Source organism: Artibeus jamaicensis, unplaced genomic scaffold, assembly GCF_021234435.1.
Source record: "Artibeus jamaicensis isolate MK-2021 breed Jamaican fruit bat unplaced genomic scaffold, CSHL_Jam_final contig_1015, whole genome shotgun sequence".
In the NCBI taxonomy this organism is placed as follows: Eukaryota; Metazoa; Chordata; class Mammalia; order Chiroptera; family Phyllostomidae; genus Artibeus; species Artibeus jamaicensis.
Genome location: NW_026521194.1, coordinates 10599459 through 10623061, shown reverse-complemented (window position 1 = coordinate 10623061; position 23603 = coordinate 10599459). Strand labels below are relative to the sequence as shown.

The following is a 23603-nucleotide window of genomic DNA, read 5'->3' as shown; positions in this document are numbered from 1 at the left end:
AGAATGAGGGGACATGCTCCTCGGAGAGAACGATGCCCTTCTGATCGGATGATGGAGTCTTTGCTCTGGCACTTACTAGCTGTGTGGCTTAGGCCAAATGACTTCATCTTTGCAGCTTTAGTTTATGGAAAGTAAGAGGTAGACGTCTCTATTCACTTAACATAAGGATTTAATTAGGTTGTTTACATGAAAGCATTTGTAAAGTGCCATGTGGAGTATTATTATGAAATGTGTGTGGTTGGCTTATTTTTCAATTTGTATATTGATTATTGAAGCCCAACCTAGTTTTTGTCTCATTTCAGTCAAACAGCTGGAGTGAAACACAAGAACAAATTGGTTTTACACATTTCTAGCAATCACCTGATGTCTGTATAGGAATTCTTGATGTATAATATAATAACAATAACATTATTTGAGTTTTAAGTACTTTATACACATTCTGTAACCTTTGTAATAACCTTAAGGGATCATTAATGAATAGGCAATTATTTATTTATTTTCGGCTGCCTAGAATATCACCCAGCCTTTTTCTAGAAAGATATCTTCCTAAACTTTAACCTAAAGGCTTGAATGGAGGCCTACATTTTCTAGATCTGGTCCCCAGGTTATCAGCGATTCCCATTTTTATTTATTTTTAAAATGTGAGAGTAGCAGGTTAAACACTCAGTCGCTTCTGGGTAGTGGAGTTGGGTGGTGTGAGCTTGGCCGTGTTCAGGGCAGCGTGGAGGAAGCCAGTCTGAGCGAGCGAAGCTGGCATCAAAGCAGGTGAGGACTGAATGTGGGCGTAGAGGGTGGCAGGGCCAGACAGTCTGGTGTTTGACACTAGTCATCCTGAGGTCCTGCGCAGCTCTGGCTTTTCAGTTTCTTGGTTACGTAAGCCAGTAAATTTCCCATTTTTACCAAATCAGAGAAGCTTTGGCTACTTGAAGCAGATAGAATATTGACTAAAGTAGGTTAGTGCCATTTGACTGATGAGAAATTTAAAGCTCAGAAAGGTTGACTGACAGGGCCACTTTCTCACTGCTAATGAGTGACAGTCACAGGATTGGAACCCAGTGTATTATCTGGCTTCAGAGCTTACCTTCCTAACCACTGCTGATCTTTTCCTGACAGTTTGCCCTTCCAAGCTGGCAAGGAGGATGGAACTGGGGATAGAGGAGACAGCAACTTGCACTCGGACCACTGTAGACCCTCCTTTCCTTTAAAAGGAATTACTGAGCAGCAAGAAGAAGGGATTCAGATGGTGAAACAGGTGATGATGTCTTTAGAAGGTGAAGATGGGCTGGATGAAATTTATTCTTTCAGGTGAGAAGGGAAAATCTTTATTATAATTTTTAATTGTACCTTTATAAATTTCTCTTCTGATCAGAGGGATTCCTAATGTTTTTCTCTTTCTGGGTTACTCTTGAAATAGTAGTTATTCTTTAAAAAAATTATTCACTTTTCGAGAGAGGGAGGAGGGGAGAAAGAGAGGGAGAAAAACATTGATGTGCAAGAGAAACATCCATCGGTTGCTTGTAGCAGGCCCCCAACAGGGGACCTGGCCTGCAACCCAGGTATGTGCTCTGCCTGGGAATCGAACCGGCAACCCTTCGTTTTGCAGGATGATGCCCAATCCACTGAGCCACACCGGTCAGGGCAGCAGTTATTCTTTCATAAATTTTCTGATTTTCATTGAAGAAATGGTACCCCAGACTCTAATCTTTTTTTTAGGTTTGTGTGGTTGGCACAAGATTTCTTGTTTATTTCTGGGACTTTGTCACTGAAGTTGGAAAATACATAGATAACACAAAATATTTACAAGTCAAATGTAGAAGGTGAGGTAGGTACTTCTTTATGCCCAGCTTGGGGCACATCTCTTGGTCCTTTCCTGTGCCTACAACACACATCCTTAGTTGTAAAACTGGTGGCAGATCTAGGTGTTCAGTATCCTCTTCACCTCTGGTTTAGGTTTTAGGAGGCAAGATATATGATATAGTGACTTTTCAAAAAGCTTCTGATCACAAAAGTGTTTGGGCAGACAAAACAAAACAGAAACCCCCCTAAATGTAAAGAATTTGTGGCTTGCTTATTTCATGTGGATTTTGTAAAGACAATGATTTAAGAAATATGAAATCTTTGAAATACTGTAATCATAAAGCAAACTACTTCTTTCAACCATCCAGTTAAATAAGACTATGGGAGACACTCTGTCCTTGATTCTTGCTATTCTTGCTTGGAATTGGACGCACACTTAGAGCAGAGGACCTGAGAGGGCGCAGTAGCACCTGGAACAGCAGGTGTGTGAGGGGCCTGGTCGGGTGAAACAGCACTGCCCCCTGCAGCGTGGCTGGTGTAGTTTCAGAACTCGGATAACGCCACTTGATGTTTGCAGATTAGTGCCAGTTCATCAGGAAATACATGAAATACAGGCACAGTTGGAAAGAGAACATTTCCACGTCCACAGAAAGTTGTACGGACAGCACTGGATTAGACATGCGTCTAGAAGAGGTTCGGAAGTTGACTTCTACTTTGGGAGGTTCAACTCAACCTCCAAGCGGATCCAGTTCTCAGTTACTACGTAGGAGATGTTGGTCTTTGGAACTTCCTCTGGAACAGAGTCCAAACCCCACGACGGTTTGAGGCATGACTCACACTTGGACTAGCAATGTCCTGTGAGACAGATTGCACCTGGTTCAGTCCTGTGCATTCCTCAACAAATCCAAAGGCGAGGTGTACCATATGCTTCTGGAGTAGGTTGTCAGAACATCTGCTACTCATTATAGATTATTTCTGAAAATAAGAGTCTTTTGAGGCCTCTTTGTCCATAACTCTGGATAATGTTACGTAGTTATCTTTGTCTAGATAAATTTTTCATCTGTACCAAGTGGATCGATCATAGACTAGAATGTATGCTTTAAATGTGTTTGGTTATTAATTCCTTTGTTCTTTGTTTTAGTGACTACCACAAATTCCAAATATTGCCCATCATCTTCTGTGTTGTGTTTGCTTGGGGGCCAGACAAAAATAGAATTGATCTGGACTTATGTTCAAAAGGAGTAACACTTTACAACGTGTTTGCTACCCCTCAAGTTTCCCCACCCCTCCCCAGTAAGAATCCTAGAGTTTTCTATCTGCTTTACCTTCAGACTAAAATACAGACCAGTGAATAAGTTCATTTACCCCCTGGAGAATCTTTATTTAACTCTCTCCATTATACATTATGTGCATGCAGATACACATGCCCTTTATTTAAGAGAATTGGAATTAATAAGAATTGTAGTGTTGTGGGCAGTGATGTTGTAGGATGGTACCTGCCCAGTGGTATCCAAGATAGGGGTTCTTATCTTCAGGTCTATGGCTTTCAGGGAGTCGGGTGAACCCTTATATTCTGTGCAACCTCAATTGTGAATGTGCTTTTATCGTATCCTCAGAATGTCCTTGGTCCTGAAAAAAATGTTAAGAACAGCTAGTTGAATTGAAAGAAAAGATTGAATAGGAGAAGATAGAGATGTTCCTTTTCATCTGTCAGTAAAGTAATTCAGCTGCTTCCTCTTTAGCCAACTCAATTGGATCCTGGCCCTCTCCCAACTTGGGATTGTCACGTTCCTGCCATCCCCTGCTGTCCTTTATGATCAACAGCAGTTCACTCCTCATCCTGCAAAACTAACACATCATTTCAGCACTATTACCGATTTAAATGGTTGCTTTCATTGTGTATTTTCCTTTACTTAAGTGAGAGTCTGAGACAACTGTGCATCTTTAAGAAAATTGCGAGGTCTTCCATTCCTTGGCGCTGTCAGCTGACCATTGGCTCCAGTTTGTCTATAGAGATTTTGGCTTATAAATCGGTAAGTGGTTGGTACACAGTTTTTTAAAAGAAATGTTATACCTGCAGGCAAATATGCTTACATAAGGATCTGACAGTTCGTGTGTGGGTTATTCAGTTCCATAATTACTGCTTCTGTAACTGCTCTCCCTGTTTGTATCAGTTCTCTCTCTCTCTTAGGAAAAGGCATGCAAGGAGAGTATGTTTTATGAATTGTTTCTGATGGAGATTGGTTCCCTCCTCTTTCTTTTTGTCCATTGATATTTAATTGTTAATCATGAGTTCCAGGCCTTTCTCTCTCTCTCCCTCTCATTTTTTTAAAGAAAGAAAATGAAATTCATTAAGTTGTGCCATTATAGTATCATAGCAGAAATACAGGATATACATCAGAGTTAAGAATTGGAGTTTTGAAAATTCAGTTACACCTGATTCCATTATTAATGATCTGGTAGTAACATTGTCTATGAAGTATCAAAATGTGTTCAATTGTTACTGTGAAATTACCTTTTTTAATACATGTATGTTTCTACATAATAGCATACCTTCAAAAATGAATTACTTTAGCTAAGTATTTGTTAAATTCCAATTTGAGTATGTGTCTCAGATCCATGTCTTCACATGACCCTTTTTTTAAATTTAAGTGTGCAAAGTAAATATATAAAAGCATTTAAATATACAAAATGTGTTTATATAAATTTATATATTATAGTGTTTTTTTAACATATTCAGGAACTTAATTTCAAAACACACTACAAATCCATGAAATCTTTGCAGGTTCTTTTTCTTCTTTTTTTTATTTATTGGTTTCAGGTGCACAGCTTAGTGGTTAGACCATCATATACTTTACAGAGTGTCCCCCTGGATGTTTCCAGGGCCCTAACTGGCACCACCCATAGGATCACAATATTACTGACTCTATTCCCTGGGCTTTACTTTCCCATGACTGTTTAGTAACTGCCAATTTGTGCTTCTCAGCCTTTCGCCTCTTTCACTCAGTGCCCCAGTGCCCCCTCCCTGTGGCAGTCACCAGTTCTCTCTCTCTCTCTTCTATGAGTCTGTTCCAGTTGTTTGTGTATTTTGTTCTTTAGATTCCATACAAAAGTGAGATCATACAGTATTTGTCTTTTTCTGCTGATTTATTTCACTCAGCATAATACCCTTTAGGTCCATTCATGCTACTGTAAATGGTAAGATTTCATTCTTTTTTATGGCTGAGTAATATTCCATTGTGTAAATGTACCACTGCTTTTTTATCCAGTCATCTGTTGATGGGCACTTGGGTTGCTTCCATAGCTTGGCTATTGTAAATAACACCCCAGTGAACATAGGGGTGTGTATATTCTTTCGAATTAGTGTTTTGGGTTTCTTTGGATAAATCCCTACAAGTGGAACCACTGAGTCATAAGGCAGGCCCATCTCTAATTTTTTGAGGAAACTCCATACTGTTTTCCACAGTGGCTGCACCAGTCTGCATTCCCACCAACAGTGCACAAGGGTTCTCTTTTCTCCACGTCCTCCCCAGCACTTGTCATTTGTGGATTTATTGATAATAACCATTATGACAGGTACAAGGTGTTATCTCACTGTAGTTTTAATTTGCATCTCTCTGATGATTAGTGATGTTGAGCATCTTTTCATATTTCTGTTAGTCTTCTATATGTCCTCTTTGGAAAAGTATTCAGATCCTCTGCCCATTTTTAATTGGATTGCTTGTTTTGTTTTTTTGATGTTAAGTCGTATGAGTTCTTTATAAATTTTGGATATTAAGCACTTTTTGGATATATCATTGGCAAATATGTTTTCCCATTTTCCCATCCTCTTCATTTTTTAAAATTATATTTTATTGATTATATTATTACAGTTATCCCAATTTTCGCCCCTTTTCCTCCCCTCCATCCAGCACCCCCCACTCTCCCAGGCAATCCGCATACCTTTGTTTGTGTCCATGGGTCATGAATATAAGTTCTTTGGCTTCTTTATTTCCTGTGCTGTACTTTATATCCCCATGACTACTGTGCAGCTACCAATTTGTGCTTCTTGGTCCCATCACCTTTTCACCTATTCCCCCAAATCTTCATCCCATCTGGCTGACATCAAATCATTCTTGGGACCTATGATTCTGTTTTTGTGATGCTTTTTGCCTCATTTGTTTTTTAGATTCGATTGTGATAGCTATGTATTCGTTGCCATTTTATTGTTCATAATCTTGATCATCTTCTTTTTCCTAAGTAAGTCCCTTTAACATTTCATATAATAATGGTTTGGTGATGATGAACTTCTTTAGCTTTTTCTTATCTGGGAAGCTCTTTATCTGCCCTTTGATGCTAAATGATAGCTTTGCTGGATAGAGTAATCTTGGTTGTAGGTTTTTATATTTCATCAGTTTGAATATTCCTTTCTAATCCCTTCTAGCTTGCATTCTTTTCAGAAATCACCTGGAAGTCTTATGGTAGCTTCCTTGTAGGTAACTCCTGCTTTTCTTTTGCTGCTTTTAAGATTCTCTCTTTATCTTCAATCATTGGCATTTTGATTATGATGTGTCTTGGTGTGGGCCTGTTTGTGTCCTTATTGTTTGGGACTCTCTGTGCTTCTTGGACTTGTATGTCTATTTCCTTCACCAAATTAGAGAATTTTTCTTTCATTATTTTTTAAAAAAGACTTACAATTTCTTGCTCTTTCTTTTCTCCTTCTAACACCCTTATGATACGAATGTTGGATTGCTTGAAGTTGTCCCAGAGACTCCTTATCCTATCCTCATTTCTTTGGATTCTTTTTTCATGCTGTTTTGGTTGGTTGTTTTTTACTTCCATATGTTCCAGATCATTTATATGATTCTCAGCTTCATCTACTGTACTGTTGATTCCCTGTAAATCAGGGATGTCAAACTCATTTTCACTGGGGGCCACATCAGCCTCACAGATGCCATCAAAGGGCCAAATGTAATTTCAGCTCCTTAACAGTTAAGGAGTAGTTACATTTATATAGTCCTAAAATTATTTCAGCCCTTTGAAGGCAACTGGGAAGCTGGTGTGGCCCCTGGTAAAAATGAGTTTGACGCCCCTGCTATAAATTGTTCTTTATTTCAGTTAATGTATCCATTGTATCTGACTGGATCTTTTTTATGCTGTTGAGGTTCTCACTAAGTTCCTTGAGCATCCTTTTAACAATATTTTAAGCTCTGCATCTGAAAGATTGCTTATCTCCATTTTGTTAGGGTCTTTTTCTGGAGTTTTGATCTATTCCTCATTTGAGCCATGTTTCTTTGTCTCCTCATTTTGGCAGCCTCCCTGTGTTTGTTTCTATGGATTAGGTAGAGCCACTCTGACTCCCTGTCTTGGTAGCATGGCCTAATATAGTAGGTGTCCTGCGCGATCCAGTGACACAGCCTTCCTTGTCACCCAAGCTGGGTACTTGAGGTTTGTCCTCTGTGTGGGCTGAGTATACCCTCCTCTTGTAGTTGAGCCTTGATTGCTGTTGGCAAGTCAACAGGAGGGATCTACCCAGGACAGTCAGATACAAGGACTGGCAGTGACCACTGACTACCAACCTCTGCCCACTTTGGAGGATCAGTTGTGCATGGGCCCACTCCATTGAACAGGGCCTACTTCAGCAGGGCTCTGGTGCCTGCTTGTGTTCTGTCTGGGGCCACTTGGCATAAAATAAAACAATCTACAGCTGCCTGCCTCTTGTACTAGGATTGGAGCTACCCTAACGAGGCCAGGCTGTGAACCAAGGCCAGCTGTGGCTAGTGCCAGGCCTGAGGCCACTTAACAAGGTATAGGGGTGTGCTGAGGCCAGCTTGCTTGTTTGAGAGGATACGGAAAGATTAGAAGCATGTGCTAAGACAAGTTGTTTGTATGGAAAAGCCACTGTGCTCTGGGTGGGCCCATAGTTGGGTGGGGCAGAGTCTCATGGAATCCGCAGGGTAGGGCAAACAGTGTTAAGTGGAGTCTCTGACATGGTACCTGCTGTGCTCTGTGGCTCTGTGGGGAAGGGCTCAGAAGAGCAGCAGTAGCCTCTGCCAGCAGTTTTGTCTTGAAGAAAGATGTCCCCCAGCTCTTGCCCTGATGCCAGACACTTCAGCTGCTCCCCATATGTCACTGGTGCCTTTCAAGCTGCTGCCCTGGTGCCGGAGCCTAGAAGGAGCCAGTCTGAGTAAGTCCATGTGTAGGCCTTTTAAAATGCACCACCTGGGAATCCAACAGTCTCTTTCACCTACTCAATCTGCACTGGTTTTTACAGCCAGAAGCCATGGAGACTATTCATCCTGGCACTGGAACCCTGGGCTGGGAACCCTTGCTCCCAAGATATCCCTCCCATTTTTATCCACCACATGTGGATGTAAGACCAGCTTGTTTCACATCTCTGTATCTCCTTTCCTCCCACAAGTCTGGATGGATGTGGTTTCCTTTTTAATTCTGTGGTTACAGGACTGCGATTTCTGCTAATCTGATTGATGGTTGTTCTGTAGTTCAGCTGTAATTTTGATGGGGTTGTGTGAGGAGGTAAGCTGTGTTTACCAAGGCTGCCATCTTAGAGATCTCTCTCTTCATTTTTTTTTATCGTTTCTTTTGCTGTGAAAAATTTTGTAGTTTGATGTAATCCCATTTTTAACTTATTTTTTTGTTTCCCTTGCCCAAGGAGATACATCAAAAAATATTGCTAAGAAAAATGACAGAAATTTTACTGCCTATGTTTTCTTCTACGATTTTTATGGTTTTGAGTCTTACATTTAAGTCTTTTACCCACTTTGAGTTTATTCTTGTATAAGGTGTTAGAAGGTGGTTTACCTTCATCTTTTGCATCTATCTGTCCAATTTTCTGAGCATCATTTATTGAATAGGCTTTTTTTACCCTGTTGTATGTTCTTGCCTCGTCTGTCAAATATTAGTTAACCACACAGACGTGGGTTTATTTCTGCCGTCTTGGAGATCTGTCTCTTCATTTTTCACGTCTTTGGGTCTCTGTTCTGTTCCTTTGATCTCTGTATCCGTTTTTATACCGAGTGCTATGCCATTACTATCGCCTTGCAGTCTAGTTTGATCTTGGATAGTGTGATTCCCCCAACTACTTTATTCCTCAAGATTGCAGAGGCTATTTGTTTTCTTTTGTGTGCGTGTGAGAGAGACAGATTCCATGTAAATATTTGAATTATTTGTTCTAGTTCTGTGAAATACATCATTGGTATTTTGACAGATTGTGCTGAATCTATAGATTGCTTTGGGTAGCATGGAAATTTTAATGATGTAATTTCTCCTATTCACAAACACAGTATATTCCTCCATTTATTTGTATTTTCTTAAATTTCTTCTTTTAGTGCCTTACAGTTTTCTGAGTATATGTATTTTACTTTCTTGGTTAACTTTATTCCTAGGTATGTTGGGGGAGGGTTTTGGTGCAATTATAAATGGGATTGTTTTCTTACTTTTCCTTTCTGATAGTTCACTATTGGTGTATAAAAATGCAAGTGATTTCTGAATATTAATTTTGTATTTTGCTACTTTACTGACTTAATTGATCAGTTCTAGTAATATTTTAGTGAAGTCCTTAGGGTTCACCATATACGGTATCATGTCATCTGCAAATAACGAGAACTCCGTTTTTCCAATTGGATGCCTTTTATTTCTTTCTCTTGTCTGATGGCTGTGGCTAGGACTTCCAGTACTGTGTTGAATAACAGTGATAAAAGCAGATATCTCTGACTTACTCCTGATCTTATAGGAAGCACTTTTAGTTTTGCCCCATTGAGTAAAATGTTAGCTATGGTTTTGTCATATATGGCCTTTATTATGTCAGGATTTTGCAGTTACTTCTTTATTTATGGTTCCATCAAGGACTAGAACAATGTGCCTGGGAATTGAGACTAGTCTTCACTCTTTCTTCTTCTTTCTAGTGTTTTTTTGTTTTGTTTTACTTTGGAATTTTCTTGCTGATTTATGACTGCAGATAGACTTCTTTCCCTTTCTTTATTGGAAAACTGCAGTAACCAGATATATGGACCTCTTTTATTAGATTGTCTGAGAGTTTTATATTGAAAGTACTTGAATAGATACAAATATTTTTAAATATTTTATTTATTTTTAGAGAGAGGGGAAGGGAAGGAGAAAGAGTGGGAGAGAAACATCAATATGTGGATGCCTCTCATGTGTCCCCAACTGAGGACCTGGCCTGCAACCCAGGCATGTGACCTGACTGGGAATAGAACCGGTTACCCTTTGCTTCACAGGCCCGTGCTCAATCCACTGAGCTACACCAGCCAGGGCAAATACATACAAATGTTAATATGTATCTGTAGATCACCCTGGGGGAAAGATGAAATGTAGAAGGGATTACTAAAATTTCTACAATAGGCAGGAGCAAACAAAACAGTTCAGTCAGATTAATTATTCTGGTTTTTTTCTGTGGAGTGTATATTAGATTTTCACCTTTTGTTAATTGGAATTCTAGCTTTCTCCGTTTTCTATCTATCAATTAATTAATTTTGTTTTTGGAAATAAGATTGTACAGGAGAAAGTTAAAACGTCTTGGACAGTTGTGGATGCAAGGACCCTAAGAAAGGAAGATATACAAAAAGAAACTGTTTATTGCTTGAATGACGATGATGAAACTGAAGTTCCAAAAGAAGACACTATTCAAGGTATGCCAGTAAGAGTTTCCATTTTTGCATAAAAGAGATGTCCTTCCAGGTGATATAAGGCAGGCTGGGATTTGTATTATCATTTGTTTAGGGATATTTCTCTGAGTCTAGAGAGATAGCTCTTTGAGGGGATCAGGAGACACCAGCTCCTTCCATTCATCTGTTGGCTATGAGGCAGGTAGGTCCCAGGAGTGCACTTGGGCGTTCCATCTCTCCGAGTTTTAAGTGCCTCATCGGACCAGTCTTAATACTTGGCTTTGTTTTAAAGTTTGAAATTTACAAGCTAGAGAATGCTTGTATTAGTGTGACTGAGGTAAGTTTTAAAATTTACTCTATTTTAATTTATACTTCCATGGGGATTATTTTTCTGAATGCCAATTTTAGATTATTTTTAAATGCCAGATATGCCCCTTTAAAGCAATTTAGGGGTTAAGAAAAACAATTCATGTTTTTTATATTGCTTTATGTTCACTAGGATTTTTAAAACTGTCCTTTTTGTATTATACCCATTCGATATATATAGTGTGTCTAGATGGCATCTCTATCCAGGAGGCTTAGAAACTAGCTGAGAGTGTCTGAAGGGTCAAGAGCTAAAATGAGAAGATACCAAATGGTGGTTAAGTTAGAAACTGGGGTCTTTCTATAGATTTATTGCCAAAACTGAATCAAGAAGAAGCAGAAAGCCTGAACAGACTGATAACAACTAGTGAAATAGAAGCAGTAATCAAAAAAACTCCAGGCACACAAAAGTCCTGGAACAGGCGGCTTCACAGGAGAATTTTACCAAACATTTAAAGAAGTTCTAATTCCTGTCCTTCTCAAATTATTCCAAAAAATTCAAGAAGAAAGAAGACTCCTAAACTCTTCTTGTGAGGCCAGTATTACCCTAATTCCAAAACCAGGTAAAGACACAACAAAGAAAGAAAACTACAGTCCAGTCTCTCTGGTGAACACAGATGCTAAAATCCTCCACAAAATACTGGCAATACATTAAAAAGATCATATACCATGATCAAGTGAAAGATCATACACCATGATCAAGTGGGATTCATCCAAGGGCTGCAAGGATGGTACAGTATTCACAAATCAATAAATAGAATACACCACGTAAACAAAATGAAGGACAAAAATCACATGATCATATCAATTGATGCTGAAAAAGCATTCGATAAAGTCCAGCACCTATTTATGATAAAACCACTCAGCAAAGTGGGACTCGAGGGAGCATACCTCAACATAATAAAGGCCATATGTAAGAAACCTACTCCCAATATCATACTCAATGGGCAAAAGCTAAAAGCTTTCCCCTTAGGGTTAGGAACAGGACAAGGGTGTCTGCTTTCACCACTCTTACTCAGCATAGTAATGGAAGTTCTAGCTATAGTGATCAGACAAGAATAAGAAATAAAAGGCATCCAGATTGGGAAAGAGAAAGCAAAACTGTCATTATTCACAGATGACATGATAGTGCACATAGAAAACCCTAAAGTCTCCACCGAAAAAACTACTCGACTTAATTAATAAATGAATGTGGCAAAATAGTGGGATACAAAGTCAATATTCAGGAACTGATGACATTTTTGCACACCAACAATGAATTATCAGAAAGAGAAACTGGGAAAAAAATCTTATTTACAATAGCAACAAGAAAAATAAAGTACCTAGGAATAAATTTAACCAAGGAGGTAAAAGACCTGTACTCAGAAAACTATAGAACACTGAAGAAGGAAGTTGAGGAAGATACAATTAAATGGATACATACACTGTGTTCATGGATTGGGTGGATTGGAAGAATTACCACCATGAAAATGTCAGTACCACTCAAAGCAATCCAGAGATCAACATAATTCCTATTAAAATACCAATTTTAAAAATTGATATTTTAAATTGGTAAAATACCAATTTAAAAATGGTATATTTCCAGATCTAGAACAAATATTTCAAAAATTTATATAGAACCAAAAAAGATTCAGAATAGCCTCAGTAATCTTGGGAAAGAAGAACAAAGGAGGGATCACAATGCCTGATATCAAACTATACTCCAAGGTCGCTGTAATCAAAAAAGTCTGGTACCGGCATAGGAACAGACACATAGGTCAAAGGAACAGAATAGATAACCCAGAAATAAACCCATGTCTCTGTGGTCAATTAATATTTGACAAAGGAGTCATGAGCATACAATGTAGTAAAAATAGTGTCTTTAGTAAGAAGTGTTTGGAGAACTAGACTGGCATATGCAAAAAAAAAATGAAAGACCACCAAATTACACCGTACACCAGAATAAACTCAAAGTGGATAAAAGACTTAAATATAAGTTGTGACACCATAAAAGTCCTAGAGGAAAACATAGGCGGTAAAATTTCAGATATCCCACATAGGAATATTTTTCTGATATATCTCTGACAGAGGGCAAGGGAGATAAAGAAAAAAATAAATAAGTGGGACTATATCAAAGTAAAAAGCTTCTACATGGCCAAAGAAATCATCGTCAATATGAAAATGGTACTGACCATATGGGAAAACATATTTGCCAATGATACCTTTGGACAAGGGTTTAATCTCTAAAATACATAAGGAATTCATATGGCTCAACACCAGGAAGACAATCTAATTAAAAATGAGCAAAAGACCTGAATAGACATTTCTCCAAGGAAGACATACAGATGGCCCATACACATATGAAAAGAAGTTCAACATCACTAGCCATCAAAGAGATGCAGATTAAAACCACAATGAGATATCACCTCACACCTGCCAGAATGACCATCATAACCAAATCAACAAACAACAAGTCTGACGAGGTTGTGGAGAAAAGGGAACTGTAGTGCACTGTTGCTAGGAATGCAGACTGGTACAGCCACTGTGGAAAACAGTATGGAATTTCCTCAAAAAATTAAGAATGGAACTGCTGTTTGACCCAGTGATTCTACTGCTGGGAATGCACCCTGAGAATCCTGAATAACCTATTCAAAAGAACTTAAGCACCCCAATGTTCGTAGTGTTATTTACAATAGCCAAGTGTTGGAAACAGCCTAAGTGCCCATCAGTAAATGAGTGGATCAAAAAAACTGATACATTTACACAATGGAATACTATGCTGCAGAAAGAAAGAAAAAGGAACTCCAGCCTTTTGTGACACTATGTAGGGAACTAGAGAATATTATGCTGAGTGAAATAAGCCAGTCAGTGAAAGACAAATACCGTATATGATCTCACCTATGAGAGGAATCTGATGAACAAAATAAACTAATGAGCAAAATAGCACCAGAGGTATGGAAACATGGAACAATCTGACAGGGACCAGAGAGGAGGGAGGAGAAGGATAATGGTGGAAAGAAGGGCAAGGAGCTAGTCAACAAACATGTACAAATGACCCATGAACGTGGACAGCAGTGTGGGGATTGACTGTAGAAGCAGACAGGTGAGGGTGGAGGAGGGGGAAGGGGGAGAAATTGGGACCACTGTAATGTAATAACAATAAAAAAATTTTAAAAAGAAGGTGTTTGGTGACAGAAAACATAAAAAAAAATTTGGTTTCCCTATCACTTTTAATACCAAGTGTGCCGTTAGTTTCCCTGTTGATCTTTTGTTGGAATTTTTTAAAAAGACATATATAAAAGTAGAATTTTTAAAAATCAAATATATAACATCAACAGATAGACAGGAACAAATACTGGATCACAGACTCTGCTTCACACACACAACTTTCTTAGTTTCTTGGAGTAAAGGTGCATGTACATTACCAAAAGCCAGAATCCTTTGATTTTAATGATTCTTCTCCCCACAAAATATGGATAAGATTATGTATTGAAAGGGCATGACCTTCCATAGAGCAGAGAGGCCCTGGAATAGGGTGGGAGGTTTTTTTTTTAAGAATCCAGGAGCCTATATTTATATGAGTAACCTAAGTAATTGGAAAAAATAGACAGTCCAATCTCAGAAATAAAATAAGTTTACGTGCAGAAAAATATCCAGCTTATCACCTGAATGTTTCTAAACAAAAGAGTTTTGGCTTCTTCCATCGCGCACTTAAATATCTGCAGTATGCCTTTTTGAGAACATTTTGTTTTGAAAATTTCCTGTGGGCATTTTTCTCTGTGGGTCTGCAGGTTTCTAAGTAAATGTGTTCTTGTTATTATGTTTACAAATCATGGTTGTACTTGAGTCAGCCATGTTTTATCTTTGGAGGATAACTAGTTCATTGCATTTGCCACACTCTCCTCTCGTTTGGGTAATCATTAGGGTAACTAGATTGCAGAGTATGTACTTCAAAAATGTAATTAGGGGTTAATTGACTCTATAGTACAAATATTGTTTGTGTATCTGCTCTTCTTTTTCCCCATTCATCCTAAGGGGCAGAAGTTTGACACTGGGAAGTAGTATATGGAGGCTTGATCCATATACTACTGGGATGTGCACATATTGCCAGTGTATGTAGAGGGCGAATTTCAGCTCGTAGAAAACGAGGCCCCGTATATTTAACAGCTGCTCTTCTCTCACTCTCTAGGGTTCCGCTATGGGAGTGATATCATTCCTTTCTCTAAAGTGGATCAGGAACAAATGAAATACAAATCGGAGGGGAAGTGCTTCTCTGTTTTGGGATTTTGTAGATCTTCTCAGGTACAGCACTTATTCTACTAATTGCAAACAAAATAAATGAGCTTTTTCTTATTTTTATTTGAGATGGTATGATTTCAATAGCTCTTTTGATTTAGAATATGTTTATTTTACTTTTAGTTTTTCTACAATGTAGTCTGGGAGTTACTGTCACTGTCCTTGATTTTTGAAGAAAAAAACCAAGATGTAGAAAAGTCAGAAGAATATATTCAAAGTCACTTTTTAGCTTTGCTGCCAGAAATAGCTCATAGTAGCCTTAAAGAAACAGTATCTAGTTCTTTGCTACTATATTGCTTTTTCTAAACTGTTATAAAAAGTATTGTATAGCAGTGAAGGCCTAGCTGGGTTTTGAATGGCCATAGACCTCTTAGAATATCATTGACTTATGCCATTCATCATTCATCTTCATGCTCAGCGAAGAGGTCCAAGATGTGAAACTTGTTCATATGTGATATGTTTTTTATTTTGTTATTTATTTTTTTTTTTTTTAGATTTTTATTTATTTATCTTTAGAGGGGAAGGGAAGGAGAGAGGGAGAGAAACATCAATGTATGGTTGCCTTTTGTGCATCCCCTGCTGGGGAGTGGCCTGCAGGGAACCGGCGTGCAACCCCACTAAGCTACACCAGCCAGGGCTTGATATGTTTTTTAGATACCAATGCAGAGATGCACGAAATAGACACAGTGGGAAATGCAGGCATTCACCGAAGGCCGCAGGATAACCATGTACTATCCTAGAAAGGGTTTTAAAGATTCTGGGAGATCTTAGATGAAATTGTTCTGAGGTAGGCAACCAAAGGGAATGAATAAGTTATAAAATGTATCTTTTCAGGCTCTGTAGGGATTAAAAAAATGTGTTGATTCTAGGTGAACTCAATTGAGAATTAAAATAAAAATAAATATTACCCAGTATACTGGGTTTTAACTTCTTTATGTTGCTTAAGCAAATAGTCCCTGCGTAATTGAGTGTTAGATTAATTCAGTGGGATTGGGGAGAATGTTTTTCATTGTATACCCAAAATGTTACACACTTTTTTAAGACTCATAAGCTGAAAATCGGGAGGATTTACGCAAAGCGATGAGATTTGAATGGCAAAAATAAATACTTTTTGGAAGTTGATAGTCTCTAACAATTTTGTAACAAATTACACTGAACATGCTTTCCATAAAAGTGAAATGATTCATTTTGGGAGGTATATAAACTTAAAACTTATGGTTGTTAATGGCAGTGCTTGTGAATCTTTTCAGTGAGACAGAACTGTTGTTCAGACCTGTTTGAAGAGGCTGGCTTATTGGGAAGTGGGTCTTCTAGTTCCAGGCAGGCAGTAAAGGTCTGTCCATCACATCTGCAGGTGTAATTCAGAGTTCAAAAAACTGAGTGCCTGCGTGGGAATGGGGGCCTATTTAGTTGACTACTAAAGCAAAGAGTGAGCTGAACAAAAATGTACATTCTCCGTTTTTCTAAATTTTTATTAATTTATTGGGGTGACATTGGTTAATGAAATTACATAGGTTTCAGGCGTACAGTTCTGTAACACATCATCTCTATATTGTGTGTTCACCTCCCGAGTCAAGGCTCCTTCCATCAGCATTTATCCCGCCCCACCCTCTTAGACCCCATCACCCCCTTTCCCTCTGGTGGTCGGTCGCCATACGGTTGTCTGTGTCTATACGTTGTTGTTGGTTTTTTTCTCTTTTTTTGGCTTAATTTCTTTACCTTTTTAAGATTTTTATTAACTTAAAATTAACTTTTAAGTCATGGATTATTTTTCTAAATCATTTTTTTCTTTTTAAGCCCTAAATTGTTTTTATCTTGAGTACAATCTCAGACAAGTAGAATGAAAATAATAGCTACTATTTATTGAGTGATTATAATATTTCAGTCAGTATACTATTATAACTTTCCATTTAATTCTTTTGTGACTTTAGAAGATAGATGCTGTAATATGTATTGTATACATTAGGAAATTGAGCTCCAGAGCTGTTAAATAAGTGGCCCAAGGTCATGTAGCTAGAAGGTAGTAGAGGTGGGTTTTGAACTAGATCTCTCTGACTCCAGAGCCTGTGCCATTGATCAGTTGTAACCTGCCCCCAGATGGATGGTCTCATTTTTTTTTAACATTTGTTTTCAAGGTGTTATTTATTTATTTTTAGAGAGGGAGAGAAACATCAATGTGCAAAGAAACATCCATCAACTTCCTCCCTCACACCCCCAACTGGGGACCTGGCCCACAACCCTGGCTTGTGCCCTGACTGGGATTGAACTGGTGACCTTTTGGTTTGCAGGATGACACTCAGCCCATTAAGCCAAATCACTTGGGGCTGGACAGTCTCATTTTTGAAGTTTAATTTTTACAAAACTACTTTCATATATTATCTTTTTAAAAAATCCTCACCCAAGGATATGTTTTTATTAATTTTAGAGAAAGAGGAAGGAGAAAGAGAGAAACATTGGTTGCCTCCCTCACATGCCCCACCCGGGTATCAAAGGGTCCAACCCACAGCCTTTTTCGGTGAACGGGGTGACAGTCCAACCAACTGAGCCACCTGGCCAGGGCGCATGTGTCACCTGAACAAATGCACACACATCATCTTAAGAACAGGTGCTTTCCATATCAACTAAGATCAAGTATAAGCACACACCTTTAAACAGACTAGTAATTATCTTTAATAAAATTACACATTTTTCAAACTCCTTTAAAGTGAATGAAACTAATATTTCCAGAAACATTTCATTATATAAAATAGAATTTTTGCTTCGGGGTATTTTTTTTTGAAATGTGACTTACTTTTCTTTTTTCAAATTTTAAAAGTCCTCTGAATTTGTCTTTCTCCAAGTTGTCAGTGTTCTGGGTATCTAATTATAGGATGGGTAAGAATTTAGCCAGAACGTCACCCAAATGTCTGGCCGTCTTTTGAAAAGTCAGTTAGGTATCTTAGGAAGAGATATCAGTAGCTCTTCTTGAATCAGTCAAGAGCTATTAAAAATTCTAAGGGGAGGGCAAGTCTATATAAATATAGCAAACTAAAAATACAGGATTATTCTCATATTTCTTCAAATAATGGTTTTCAAATGGGGACTGGCAGTTGGCGATGGAGGGTATTTGAATTACATGGGCCTCACCCTCACACCTTTGGGACTTAGTCTTGAGCTACTGTTTCTATGAAAGTGCTCATAATTTCTCGGCTTTAAAGGCAGGAGGGGAAAAATCATTTTAGAAGCTTTGCCTTATACAGCATACAACACGATCTTACAAATAAGCTTCAGGCTCAAGATTGCATGGATCAGAGAGAAGTTGATCTTGTTCAGTAGGCACAGTTATGATATTGGGAACTCTTCAGTTCCCAATGACCTGGTCTTTGCTGATCTCGCTAATCTCATTTTTCCCTTTACCCTTGTACTGTGGCACAGTGCTGCTGCAGACGCAGTTCCCCAGCTGTGCTTGCTGTGTTTTATGTCGCTATAGACTTATTCACACTGTTTATCCCTGCCCAGGACACTTATGCCCAGACTTTCTAATCTCAGTTCATACACATCCTTTAAATCTTAATTTAGGTGTCACCATTTTCAGAAGCCTTCCCTGGCCCTTCATGACCAAACCAGATGCCCTTCTTACATGCTCTCGTAGCACCAAAGTGTATACTGTATTGTAAGACTGTACTCTTGTCTTTTTGTAACACTGTATGGTAGTCCTGCAGTGTAGCTAATCTCGTATTTATCTATCTAAGCTCCTCAGGGCAGTCTATATCATGTTCATTATTATGTTTATAGTGCACAGAACCATGTCTGATGCATAGTAGGTGCTCAGATACAGTGCCCAGAACCATGTTTTATGTGTAGTAGGTGCTCAGATATTTATTGTATTGAATTTAGTTGAACCTCAAGTAATAGATTGTTTCTAGCACCTGTGAATGTTTTTCAGTAAGAACATTTTCAACAGGATTTCTTAATAACGTGGCATTATGGTTTTATGTGTTACTTAATTTTGGATTGAAACTAAGTCTTTCCTCATTTATTCTTGCAGGTCCACAGGAAGTACTTTATGGGAAATCAGGTTCTAAAAGTCTTTGCAGCTAAAGGTGATGAGGTGAGTTGTAATGCCACAGAATTGAATTGCCATTTTTGAGGGAGTTATTCAGGGCCTTTAACTCTGAAAATGAAGCAATAATACATGAATTTATCATAGCACGAGCACAAAGCCTGAGGATGTAGCCCTGCAATTAGACACCAGGTGAGTGTTGAAAACAACACCTGACAGAAAGAAAGGGGAAAGTGGGGAGGGACAGAGGGTCTGGGGGAGTAAATGGTGGTGGAACTTGACTTGGAGTAGTGAACATGCAATACAATATACAGATGATGTACAGTGAAACACCTGAAACCTATGTAATTTTATTAACCAGTGTTGCCTCAATAACTTCAATAAAAAAAGAGAAAAAACACATTTGAGCACATGCATTCAGTATGGGAGCTCCTAGTCGGATGTTCAGGAAAGCCGGGGTCAGATTGCCGTTTTCGTTTTCATAGACATGGAGCATGTAGTGCCGGCTCCCAGCCTCCTGGGGGTGGGTGTGCTTCGCTGACTCACCGACCACTTCTGTCAGGAGAGCTTGGTCTTGTCCAGCCCCTCCCTCGCTCTTCCTCGCTTTCCACCTTCCTGCAGGAGTCTGTTTTCAGCCGGTTTCTGCCTGGCTGACAACCCATGGCTCTTGCATCCTACACTCGCACCTGCCTCCTCTGTAAATATTTTCTGTGTAGCCTCCAAGTCAGAATTTATTTCCTTGGAGATGTTGATCTAAACTGGAAGATTACAATCTAGTGTCTTTTTAAGATTACTGAAACAAGTTTCCAAGTCCTGGAAGCATTTGCATTTAAAATTAGTAAACTGGTTGTAAAAGGCTCATCTGGGGTGAGGGGTGGGTGGGGGTGGCGAGATCTAGTCCTCTTCACCCTCTTTTTCTCCTGACTTCTGAAGGCAGCTGACCGCACGTCTGGTGAGTGGTGTGCCCTCACTCTGTCAGAACGGTTAGAGCTGGGGAAGAAAACGCTGGGCTTTCACTCAGTACCGCACAGATTCACTGGCGCACACTGGGCATCTGTGGATCCTCAGATTTGAAAGTCCTGGTTCTTGGATTTCTCTCGAATCAAATCTTGCTGGTAATCATGCAGTCCTGGTGTAATATTGTCAGCACATCTTAACTGCATTTTTCACTTCTGTTGACATTGTAACCCCTACTTATTTTCCCTTCACACAAAGAAAATTCTGATCACTTCCTGTGATTGCACCTCACAAAGCTGTGATCATCTCGACGTGCTAGCCAAGGGCGGCCTCGTGGCTGGCACAGCGGAATCCCGCCTCGTGCAGACTGTGGATCACAGGGGCACTTTGAGTTTACTCAGAAAAAAATTGTCTACTAATGGGAGAGGCTACTTTTTGTGTTGGTTCTCGATGTCAGAGTTAAAGAGTAACACGAACCAATCGGGCTTTATGAGAGAAGCAGAGGTGTAAGAAAATCACGTCATGTGAGCACTTCCAGGAAGGATGGTGTGGAGAAGACGTGTGCGGATCATAGGGGAGGAAGGGCAGACGCAACAGCCCTCCTCATACATTTAGAGAATTGTTGTATGAAGGAGAAATGAAACTGTGCTTCTGACCAGAGGGGAATTCGGAACCAACAGTGGGTAGTTTTGTTCAAGATGAAGATTTGTTTCGTCACCAAGGACCACTACCTGCAAATGGGTCAGTTCCCTGTGAGGTGGTCGGATCCCCGGCCCACAGATTTCCCAGCAGTCTTTGCTACCACCAGTCAGATGCTGGGGAGGAAATTCCTCCCTCGTGTGGGTTGTTACACTAGATGAGCACTTGTTCAGCTCCAGTACTCTGCAATTCTGTGGAAAATTCCCTTTTAAAAGTGTTTTCTTTGGTCATTAACATAATTATTTTTTATATGAAGAATCTGCACTTTTATGTGCTGATCTGCACTGCATGTGGAAGAGAAGGGGGGAGAGAAAGGAAAGGAAATGGAGCTTTGGTTGAGTTTCCCACAGGTATAGTGTTGTGTTATAATACAGCAGTCATTCAAGACCTCATTGTTCCTTCTTTACGTATCCCCATTGATCCTATCAGAGGCATCCAGATAAAAGCTTGCAAACAAATTGGAAGTAATCTCTTCCTCATACTCCCATTGTGCTTATCTGGTCTCTCTTACAGGACATATTAGGATATACACGTTCTGTATTTGGTACACTTCTTCCGTCTGCAAGTAAGAATGTAGTAGCTCAGTGAGATCAGGTACTTATCCTTGTCTTCTTACAGGCCCTCAGACTGGGCCTGGCAAAGAGTAGGCACTAAGTAAATACTCCTTGAATTGAAGGGAAAAGGTAATGAATCTATCAAGAAATCTGTAGAGGATTTGAAGACAGGGTATTGAGGTCGTAGGTTTTTAGTGCAGGAAATGGGGATGTGCACAGATAACTTCGATAAGGGTTAGCGATGACACTGAAAAGTACAGATAAAGTGTTCGGGGAGTAATGGAGAGGGGAGAGCTGGCCGAAGCAGATCAAATGGAGAGGGTGTCAATTTACTGAGCCTTAAAAATGCAATCAAAGCTAGAGAGCCACTTGGAGAGTTGGAGATGTTATTCTAACTAGAAAGGAATTGTATGAATAAAAAGCTAGAGGAGGGAAAGCACAAGACATGCCCAGGAATAGTAGTCGGCTCGCTGAGGCTGGGACTGAGGAGCCACTGGAGGTATTGTGGAAGGGAGTGACACAGCTCTAGGGACGGCGGAGGCAGTGATGGAAGAGGACAGGTACATCTGAGAGATGGCACGGAGGTAGAGTTGGCAGTTTGGTGCCCACCCGAAGGTGAGGGCTGAGTAAGGTGGCATTCTTGAAGACGTTGGGGCTGCGTGCTCGGTCAGCTGGGCCGTGGTGTTCGTGGAAGTAGGGAGTAGAGGGAGAGGGGGGGAGACAGTGAGCTGTGGTCCTGAACAGTGTGAGATACCCCAGGTTTAACCAGATGAGATGCTTACCAGCTAGCAGGTGAGTAAGTCGGGATCTTAGGAGAGTTTTAAAGCTAAATATACATACTTTTGATTCATGAACTGGTGAGACTGGATAAAATAATCCCCAACTAGAGTTTTAAAGTAAGAAGAGGAGGGAAAGGTCAAGAACAGAATTTCAAGATTAGTTGAGAGAAGAGAAGAACCAGGGGAGGAGGGGCTTACGGAGTAGAATAATCAGGGGAGAGTGTTGTTTCTGAAGCCAAAGGAAGAGGGAGTGTAGAAAAAGGGATGGTCAGCTGCCACCGAGAGGTCAAACAGAAGGGGAAACGAGGGTTCAGCAATTAGAAGGCCGTGGGTGACCGCAGAGGGTCACTTCAGTGAGACCGTAGGTCGGGTCAGTAGCTGGATTAGATAGAAGAATAATCGTGTTCTATGTAGGGACAACTGCAAGACGATTGTTTCATGGAATTTAGAGGTAAAAGGAAAGAAAGATATGGATAGTCAATTTATGAAGAGGGAAGGACAAAAAGATTTCGTTTAGGAAGGCTGAGACTTGATTTTATTTAGAGGGCTTGGGTATGAATTCAGAGGATAAGGAAGATTGAAGCGATAAGAGAGGGGCTTTAGATAACAAAGTTCCAGAAGAAGTACAGTAAATGTGATCAAATGCAAATGGGTACAGTGTGGCCTTGAAGGGGGTTTAGGGTACTTTTGAAAAACTCTGAAACAGGAACGAGGTGGAACAGAGTCTCACGAGTATGTGGTTCTGTTGTGAAAATTCACCTGCATTGGATGTGTGTCAATCCGAGCATCTTCTCACTAGGCAGCAGCTGTGGCCCTTTCGTCCCTGATCCATGCGTTGGATGAATTAGACATGGTGGCCATAGTTCGATATGCTTATGACAGAAGAACTAATCCTCAAGTTGGCGTGGCTTTTCCTCATATCAAGGACACCTATGAGGTAAAACCCACAGGCCTTTTATTCGTGTTTTTTTCCCTTTGTGTTCTTTATTCTAAACAGTGTTTCTCAACTGTTAATGTCCGTGGGAATCACTTGGGGGAACTCGTTAAAATGAACATTCTGATTCTGTAAATCCAGGGTGGGGCCTGGGATTCTGTATTTCTCATAAACTCCCAAGTAATGAAAGAACATAAATTAATTAATAGTATAAATACATAGCTATGTAAAGGACCTTTAAATCAAATTAGTAGAGGTTAATCATGACCTCCCTTTGCCCAGTCCAGTGACTCTCTTGGTTCTCATCCTCTCTGGTGTCTCAGAACCTAACAGGAATAGAGATTAGCTCTGTTTGTCTTACAGCCACCTTTATTTACTAGGGATAAAGATCGAAGATGTGATTTTATCACGCTCCTTGTGAAATTCATCTTATTTAGGGCTCTCCTGTCTAAAATACAGGTCTGTATTCCTTACCATTTCCTGTTGTTCAAAGAACTGACTATGGCAGAACTGGAAAAGAGACCGCGAACATCTTGACTTGCACAGCAGCCTTCCGGGCACCGTACCCCTTCCCCTTTG

The 23603-nt window shown here is 39.7% G+C and overlaps 1 protein-coding gene across 1 annotated transcript in view; it reads left to right on the top strand.

Moving 5' to 3' along the window:
* XRCC5 (X-ray repair cross complementing 5) overlaps positions 1–23603 on the top strand; it is a 99785-nt gene that overhangs the window by 9128 nt on the left and 67054 nt on the right. The window contains exons 6-11 of the mRNA XM_037132294.2: positions 1114–1305; positions 3716–3830; positions 10307–10445; positions 14953–15065; positions 19087–19149; positions 22890–23027. Coding sequence (XP_036988189.2) covers positions 1114–1305; positions 3716–3830; positions 10307–10445; positions 14953–15065; positions 19087–19149; positions 22890–23027 — 760 coding nt within the window. The remainder of the gene's footprint in view (positions 1–1113; positions 1306–3715; positions 3831–10306; positions 10446–14952; positions 15066–19086; positions 19150–22889; positions 23028–23603) is intronic.